Raw genomic sequence first — 9,799 nt, 5'->3', positions numbered from 1 at the left:
TGAAAGCAAGATAAGCATTTTTATACACATATATATATATATATATATTTATTCAGGTATGTTTTCTGTCTCACCTCGCCTGTTTAAGAAATCATAATAAAAGATTGAATCATCAACTAAAGGATAAAACTAAGCTTTCTTTGTTTAAAACTGATTGAAATATAAAGATTGTAAAGACAAAAAACCACCAGTAAGGAAGGTACGATGGGTCAAGGCTATACATGCCTGCATTAAGTTTCAGAGTACAGACGATGCCTCGAGTAAATAGACTTGTTTTTTTCTGCACTGCGACTTTAAGGATGACGAGCACTCTTGAGCGCCCTAAAGTTTAACTTCATTAAATCAAATTAAAAAAGAAAGAAAAGGAAAGGAAAGGAAAGACATTTTTCATCTTTTCTAGACACCAGAAGAGGAACTTCAGTTCTCAGAGTAGAAAAAGGAACATCAGAAACTGCGTGTTGGTAAAACGTCATGAACCCATTATTAGTTTGACAAAAAACAAAGTGAACAAATTGACAACCAAGAAAGGTTCATGAGTGAGAACAAACTTTGAAAAAGTCAACAAATAATATGTGTTTATATGTGGAATGTTACTTTAATTCCTCTTTAGTTTTAGTTGTTTGTTTTTTTTTACAGTGGAATATGCAGATTTGTTATTATACAATTACACCAGATACACAAACATGCACACACAAAGTTTCCCGCACACACACACACACACACACACACACACACACACACACACACACACACACACACACACACACACACACACACACACACACACACACACACACACACACACACACACACTGAGATCACCTGACCCTCCGCCCCCGCTCAGAGCAGAATCCGGTATTTGAGGGCCCGGGGGACTCTGTTGATGACGAGACGTCCGTCGTAGCTGAGCGAGGCGAAGAGCCACGGGTCGGCCGACGACCACTCGGCGGCGTACACGCTGTCCTCATGCTCCTCGTAGGTGGACACCACGCTGTCTTTGAGGGGCTCTTTACTCCTGGACACACACATGACGCATTAACAGTGAGCTGCAGAACAGAGAGCAGCAATAATAACCACCGGCCTGACGTGTGACACTCCGGACGTGGAGGGTTTGCGGCTCTTGTGGACACAGAATTGATAGGCAGTGTTAAAAACATACAAAGCCAGTGTCAGCAGGACATTGGGCACCTTGTGTAGCTTCTGAAGGTGGAACCAAAGCCCATTTATCATCAGATAATAAGCCATCAGATGAGGATTACAATATGCACCTTTGCACCACAACGTAAAATCTCCAGGACACAGGAGTCGTTTGACACTGTGAAGTGACCTCTCAAGTCCTCTCGGGGGCGCTGAATTCGACAAGTTTATATACGATATAATACAAAAGGCTAACAAACTGTCGAATGACAGCTCTGTCATGCCACTTTGTGGAGTCAATGTTAAACTCGTGCAATAAAAAAAACAACCACTTATTAACGACAAACCTGCCCTCTATGAAATCTAGACCACAAGACACATTCAGCAGAGACCAGAGGTTTAAATAAACTGTATAAAAAGACACAGGAACTGTTTCACAACTGTCTGAAGTTAAATCAGACGAAACTTTCCGTTTCCGTTTCAGAAGCTTCCAAAGCCACGACATCATCATCTGAGCTGTTCCATGTTGTTTAGTAATAAAAGTAAGAAGAAAATCATCTAAGAAATTCTCTGTCATTATCGTGGCATTTAGCAAAATTGCTGATGTTGTTGTTTATGTTGGTCTTAAGGTTAAAGTTTCTGGATTTCCAATTTGGTCACTCAATGCATACAAGTGTCATTATCCTATATTTTAAAAAGAATCTACTGCACTTGTTTCAGGGTTGTTGCTTTTTTCTTTTTTTTTTAACAATTCCGTTGTAATATATTAAAAAAGCAGCACCATCCAGTCTCTTTAAGTTACCAGGTCTGAAGCAGATGAATGCATGACGAGGCCGAGGCTCAAACAAGCCCATTATTTTATATAAAAAAAAAAATATGAACATGCACAACTGTATAATGTTGCATTATGTTTCAGAAAATAGAAAAAAAAGAACAATAAACGTTTCTATAAAAGGTGCATAGCGAACTCAGTTCTACATTTTTCGATACAAGTGAAAATTGTATTTTTCCTCCTGTTTTATTCCACACAGACACTCTGCTCTGTGCTGAGGCATTTCTCCCTCCGCTACAACAATGTGACAATGAATAAAATTTCAGAGTTATGATCGAGCATTATTGCCATCCCGAATTTCTCCCAAACCTGCTGCTGTAAGTAGTCTTCAGGGGAAACTCTGACATACATATTTGGATTTATTTTACACATTAACTGTTTCGCACTGACAGGAGCTTCTCCCGCCGGGCTGCGGCCGGAAATAAAATCAGCGTTAAGCATATAGCCGGCACGGATTCATCAGGGGAAGAAAAGGACCGGGAGGAGGCGGGTCGCAGAGCACTTGACTGATGCCGACAAGCGCAGGGCTCGGCCTCAAGGAATGTGAGGTTTTTTTTGGGGGGGGGTCAACTCATTGAGCAGTTTAACTTCCAGGGGACCGTCGTACATCAGACGCCCGGGGAAACTGTTTCAACAGCCTCGCGGTGGAAGTGGACTCCGTCGTTTCAAGTGAAGAAATGTGCAGCGGTGTGACGTGACCCGGCAAGAACAAACAAAGGTTTGATTTTGCCGTTTCACATTCATAAACAGCTGCATCAGATTGGGATGTTGAACTCGCCGAGGACTTGCTCTCAAGTGTTCGACGGAGCACAAAAACAGAAGGTCTGGATGCCGTCGATCCTTTTTGTCGCCTTTATATAATTACAATTCGGTAAATCGCACATGCCAGATGAGTCGATAGTCATTCATTTCTTCTGCGAGGAAATGCCCAATATATCGGCAGCTGTCACAGAGCTACTCCGACACAGTGAAGTCTCACAGACTGAAATATTCTGCAATTTCTTACATATTTTCCTAAATGGTTGCAGTTTTGTGTATGCACTAATGACACGCTTCTCAGGTTGTGTTCTACTGGGTGTAGTGATTATACCTGTATTTTTCTTAAAGGAGTCATATCATACAGCGTTTCAATATTTTCACGTTGGTCCAAAAACGTTGGATTCGGAACAATAAACTTTAATACATCTTTGCCTTGATGTTCCTCTATTTGAATATTGGATCATAGGAGCTGCATTCAGAATCTGCTGTGTCTGTGTGAGCTGGACTGGCTCCGCCCACACATGCCCATCTATGGGAAGTACTTCCTCTCGTGGTGCCATGTGCCAGAGCAGAGCTGCCTAATTGTGGGAGGAGTCAAAGGGAGGGCCTACCTTGATTGGGATTGGCTAAACCCCCGATGACACTATATAGGGTTTGATTTCTGATTGGCTGGTTGGAGCAACACACTTTTTAAAAACTGAAACAAGCCAGGGAGAGAGAGAGGACAGACTTCCTTCACTTCTGGGGCATCAGTCCAGGTATGGGGACGATTAGTACTGTCGAAAAACTTTTAGAAAGTGAAGTTTGCATAATATGACCCCTTTCTAGGAGGGCGATTCTTAAAAGATCAAAACCACAGAGTAAGCTTTACTGTTCAAATAAAAAGCGGAATATCTCAAAAAAAATTACGCGCAGTCACACATTCATTTCAAAAGAATGATGTTATTTAACTTTCAAACACACACTATTCTAGTCTAACAGGAAATTAAAAGGAGTTAATCCTTCATAAGATCTTGATAAGTTTCAAGGTGTCAAACACATTTTCGTTTGCATTTTAGGTTGCAAAAACATCTATAGCTGTAAGATTATTTGTGTTTTTACAAACTGGAGCTGATCACTGCTACAGGACAGGTTAGAAGTGCATCACAAAGAGAGAAAGACAAAAAAACGAATTCACACGGTGAAAGGCAGGACGCACCATGAACGGATCACTAATCCGCCACAGTCAACGAGCGACTTCAAATCAAGTCAGAGAACCAGAGAAAATTCATGCACGTATGGTGCAAGTTAAAATCTCTATTTTGTGACTCAAGGCAGAATAATGACAAAATAATTCTCATTTCAAAACAAAACTAAATCATTATTGTCTTTTCTCGGCTTGCAAGAAACAAACATCCACCTGAAGTTTCAATGAGCCGCTGAATTTTCAAAAGCAAAACCTATAAAGTCTTTTAAACAGGCAGTGTGGAGTGGACACGCACTGTACATGCAAGAGGGGTCAATAACTGCAGTGGAAGGGTTAAAAGTAAAGCTGAGTGCCGGTGATTAGGTAGAAGAGTTGATAATTGTGGATGAGAGTCAGTCATTGAGTGTAAGAGCTGGTAGTTATAGATGAGAGGGGGAACGGGACCATAATGGATGGAGGACAGTGGCGGGTTTGGAAAGCACTGAATGGTAACCATTACAAATAATATCCCTGCGATTTTTAAAAACTCATCTCTCTGCGCGATGGAGAGAAAACTCCTGAAGTGTTTTGACAGTAACATATTTTTAATGTTTTATTCCTCCACTTTTATCATCCGGAGTGTCGGAGAACGTGAAAATGAAGGTTCAGGCAGTCGGCTTTAATCTGGGGAGAACTATTATCAAATAAACAGTTCAGAATACACGGCGTTCTTTTGTACACTCGTCAGCGCGGCACAGTTTGTTTCATTAGGCTCCTTACGGCAGCGAGGAAATGTACAAGAAGAGGACAACGCTTAAAAAAAAAAAAAAATCTTATCAAATGTGATGTGACGAAAGCTTCCTGTCTGTGCTTTCTGCACTGCGCTGTGATTTCACATCTGAGTTATAATATAGGATCAAGACTGAAGAGACGGCGTCAGGGTCCCCATACTTTATTCTTTTTTTTAACACGATCAAGGTCAGAGATATGAGAGAACACTGTCATCTGCAAATGAAAAAGAGAGAGATGTGTATTCAACAGAATGAATTCATGATGATGCTTAAAAAACAACAAAATAAAGGTGGTGGTGGGGAGCGGGGGGGGGGGGGGGGGGGGTGGGGTAGTAAATTGCAGTGGTAACTTGTTTCCTCTGGTGTATTCACAATTTTTTGGAGTATAAGAGGCTGTCTGGCAGCAAAACAATATGGTGGTTATGTCAAAGGCTGTGGGCATTCCAGTGATGTAAAAACCTTCGTAAATGAACAAAACGTGTTGTTTCCCACGTCTGCTTTAGATCAAGAAATGGAATGGGATGTGACCCCAACCCTCAAAAAAAACGCAAATCATCAATAAATATTAATTTGAGATTTTGCTATAGAGCATACCTTACACGGAGAATTAGCCATCGAATGGAAATTTATTTTGCCTCTTGGCTCTTTCAATAGTACGGGAATGTCCGGGAATTTCAGATTTATAGTGGAAGGCGATTTATAACCTTTTCAGGTCTAATTTTAAAGATGCGACCATTTGAACCTGCGATAAATCTCCTAATGACAATCCTCATGTTTCTCTTGAAGAATACATGAAAAAACCTGGTTGGCAGGTCTAAATGCAACCAAGAACATTGTAGTCCAGCGGTGGAAACCTGCACATGACACCTCTAAAAGTCATTGGGTGAGAAGCTTCTGGGATATATCATACAGTGGGGCAAAAAAGTATTTAGTCAGCCACCGATTGTGCAAGTTCTCCCACTTAAAATGATGACAGAGGTCTGTAATTTTCATCATAGGTACACATCAACTGTGAGAGACAGAATGTGAAAAAAAAATCCAGGAATTCACATTGTAGGATTTTTAAGGAATTTATTCGTAAATTATGGTGGAAAATAAGTATTTGGTCAATAACAAAAATTCAACTCAATACTTTGTAATATAACCTTTGTTGGCAATAACAGAGGTCAAACGATTCCTATAGGTCTTTACCAGGTTTGCACACACAGTAGCTGGTATTTTGGCCCATTCCTCCATGCAGATCTTCTCGAGAGCAGTGATGTTTTGGGGCTGTCGCCGAGCAACACGGACTTTCAACTCCCTCCACAGATTTGCTATGGGGTTGAGGTCTGGAGACTGGCTAGGCCACTCCAGGACTTCCAGATGCTTCTTACGGAGCCACTCCTTCGTTGCCCGGGCGGTGTGTTTGGGATCATTGTCATGCTGGAAGACCCAGCCACGTTTCATCTTCAATGTTCTCACTGATGGAAGGAGGTTTTGGCTCAAAATCTCACGATACATGGCCCCATTCATTCTTTCCTTAACACGGATCAGTCGTCCTGTCCCCTTAGCAGAAAAACAGCCCCAAAGCATGATGTTTCCACCCCCATGCTTCACAGTAGGTATGGTGTTCTTGGGATGCAACTCAGTATTCTTCTTCCTCCAAACACGACGAGTTGTGTTTATACCAAAAAGTTCTATTTTGGTTTCATCTGACCACATGACATTCTCCCAATCCTCTGCTGTATCATCCATGTGCTCTCTGGCAAACTTCAGACGGGCCTGGACATGCACTGGCTTAAGCAGGGGGACACGTCTGGCACTGCAGGATTTGATTCCCTGTCGGCGTAGTGTGTTACTGATGGTAACCTTTGTTACTTTGGTCCCAGCTCTCTGCAGGTCATTCACCAGGTCCCCCCGTGTGGTTCTGGGATTTTTGCTCACCGTTCTCATGATCATTTTGACCCCACGGGATGAGATCTTGCGTGGAGCCCCAGATCGAGGGAGATTATCAGTGGTCTTGTATGTCTTCCATTTTCTGATAATTGCTCCCACAGTTGATTTTTTCACACCAAGCTGCTTGCCTATTGTAGATTCACTCTTCCCAGTCTGGTGCAGGTCTACAATCCTTTTCCTGGTGTCTTTCGACAACTCTTTGGTCTTGGCCATAGTGGAGTTTGGAGTCTGACTGTTTGAGGTTGTGGACAGGTGTCTTTTATACAGATAACCAGTTCAAACAGGAGCCATTAATACAGGTAACAAGTGGAGGACAGAAGAGCTTCTTAAAGAAGAAGTTACAGGTCTGTGAGAGCCAGAGATCTTTCTTGTTTGAAGTGACCAAATACTTATTTTCCACCATAATTTACAAATAAATTCTTTAAAATTCCTACAATGTGAATTCCTGGATTTTTTTTTCACATTCTGTCTCTCACAGTTGAAGTGTACCTATGATGAAAATTACAGACCTCTGTCATCATTTTAAGTGGGAGAACTTGCACAATCGGTGGCTGACTAAATACTTTTTTGCCCCACTGTATATGGGGTGGAGGGTGGATTGGTCATCGGGGTGAGGGTGGGGGACATTTATGTCAAGGTTCTTGTGTAGACGGCTTTCAGTCAACTTGTTGTGATTAAAAAAAAATAAGAAATGACGAAAAAAGAAAGTGTCTAATTTATTCAACGTGGGAAAATGTGGCAGGTACGACGTTGGGCCGACTGCAGCTTGTGGTGTTTTCCCCCTCAAAGGGGTTCAAACTACAACAATCGACTGGAAATGATATTGTTTGACCATTTATGTTTGAGAAAAGTTTCACATTCAGATAGCAATGTTTGAAAAAGGCTCACTGTCAACACAGAAAACGCTGCAGTTTGTATGTCAGGCCACTAGTTGGTGCTGTGTTTTTTAATGATACAAACACACACACACACACGCAAGCATGCAAAAATGATCATTCAAGCTCCTAAAAAAACTCTTTCTTCACTCCAGTATCGAACGTCGTTATTGTTTTCAATTTTCATGCACATGTGCAGAAACAGCATCGACTACAACTGTAATGGATGTGCAGGACTGGGGGTTTCAAAATATTTTCAAAAAGTTTCTTTGTCAGTAAATCTCAGAGCCAATGTCGTGCAAACAAGCGTCCAAAAACACACCAAAGGTTCTCGACTCTGCGAGAACGTGTGACTCCTGAACACGAAATTAGCTCCTAGTCTTACCCGTTAATACGAGGCAGAGTTCCTCGAAGGTAAAGTCAAGATAAGACCCTGCGTGGGAGATTAAAAGGAGGAGGTGCTAAATGTTTTTTCCCGAGGTATGACTTCCTGTGATAATCCAGGTGTACGACAGATTTAAATCGTTCTGTGTCTAAATTTGAATTTGTAGCCTTTTTCTGGTTTTTTTTGCAGCTTTTCGTGCAACTTTTGCAGAATAAATATGATGTTAAGAATCGTTAATTTTTTTGTCTGTAATTGAATACTTGAACTGAATGTGTATCTAATCCATTCTTCATCCTCATCAGGATGTTTACAGCCTCCAGCTATAAGCTCAAATCCCACTGCTGCCTTTCAGACGACTGAAAGCATTTTTATCGGCGGTTCCTCTCACTTGTCGTCCTGGTGGCTGTCCTCCCCCTCGCTGAGCTCCTCGTCGTCCACCAAGTGTCCGAACGGCTCCGAGGAGATGGACACCATGTTGGAGAGGATGAGGCGGCTGTCGCTGCTCGCTGTCAACACCAGCTGGTCGTGGCTGTGGTTGTAACGGACGCTCCACACCCTGCAACCGAAACACAAACGCACACACAGTCGCTCATTCAAACATTTACCGGAGCAGCAATGAGGCGGATCTTTACATTTGCGTATTGATCAATCACATCTATAGCGTTTGTGCTGTGATACACAAACATACAATCACGTAGAGAAAGAAGAAGGAGTACAAATCTTTTGCAAACTCTCCTCCACCCTAGTACGGATAAATGCAACTACTTGAGGTGTAGATAGATGAACCTTCTTTCCACTCATCCATCACATCCTCCCTGACCCTCCCAGAAGATAAGTACAATTTTTTGAAACTGATTAACTGGACACAAAAATCAATATATGTCATTTTCTTGTCGATGGAAAATCTCAGCGAGCCTTTGGCGTCAGAGGGTATTATTACTTCTTGTGGAAGAAGTTACGTCTTCAAGGTATTTTCCACCAATAAAATCCGAAATGCATCCCACGCAAATATGCAAAATGTTTACTTTTACAGTATATTTCTGTGTATTACTGTATATCACTACCCGAGGCGCAGGTTGAATTTTTTTCTCACGTCTGATTTTCGGTAAATAACTCGTCCCGCACTAAAATGTATACAATGTCTTTCTGACGGCACGTTTCAACGTGAGCTTAGGGTGACCCGTTTTGAACCAACTTGAAGGAGTACTTTGACTCCATAACCTGAATAAAACCTTGTACTTTCAATTACTTGTAGCACCGCGTTTGCTGATAAAAACAAGTTTCGAGATTTCCAAACATCCTTTCATAATCTGTTTACTAAAAACGCCTTCAACACAAGTGTCATTGAGAAACGTCTGCGACACGATGGAAGGAGCCGGAAACAATTCTCATTGTATGGAGTTTTTAACAAAAAGATCCAAACAAATGATCGCGTTGTACATTCAAAACTTTTTCAAGGTTGCTCACCACAATGAGAAGAAAACATCTTATATTCTGGCCAGTTTCAAAACATGAGAAAATAGCATCATATTTTATGTGGTGCTGGTAAATTTCGGGCAATAAAGCTTGTGTTTGCAAGTTGTAGTTTTTTCTTGCAGACTTTCCAACAAACACTTTACAGTTTGTTTGTTTTTTTTGTCATCACATGTGAATCTACATTTCTCACCACCAGCATTTCAGAAGAGGAGCAGTTAAGACTTCTGGTCTGTGGCCACCAGATATCAATTAATTAAATATTCCATATTATACAGTTTTTCAACAATTCCACATAAGATGTCAGAGGTCCAACAACATTTTAGTTAAAGTGTATTTTTTGCCAAACCAGTCTTTGGTCCTGCGTTTTAGCCAGTCTAAAAGCCCCTCCAGTGAGCTCTACTGAGAACAGGCTGTTTCTGTGTCTGTACCTTTAAATGCTATTGA

General features: G+C 41.4%; 1 protein-coding gene across 1 annotated transcript in view; it reads right to left on the bottom strand.

Annotated features, from left to right (window-relative positions):
- Window positions 1-570: 570 nt before the first annotated feature.
- eipr1 (EARP complex and GARP complex interacting protein 1) overlaps window positions 571-9,799 on the bottom strand; it is a 66,318-nt gene continuing 57,089 nt past the window's right edge. Inside the window, exons 8-9 of the mRNA XM_080480470.1 lie at window positions 8,268-8,435; window positions 571-1,015 (exon numbers count right to left, since the gene is read on the bottom strand). Of these exons, the coding sequence (XP_080336596.1) occupies window positions 841-1,015; window positions 8,268-8,435 (343 nt within the window). The 3' untranslated portion in view covers window positions 571-840. The remainder of the gene's footprint in view (window positions 1,016-8,267; window positions 8,436-9,799) is intronic.

This window comes from Lipophrys pholis, assembly GCF_963383615.2.
Source record: "Lipophrys pholis genome assembly, chromosome: 14".
Taxonomy (NCBI): Eukaryota; Metazoa; Chordata; class Actinopteri; order Blenniiformes; family Blenniidae; genus Lipophrys; species Lipophrys pholis.
The sequence above is the reverse complement of the archived record's forward strand: the minus strand, read 5'-3'. Positions and strand labels throughout refer to the sequence as shown.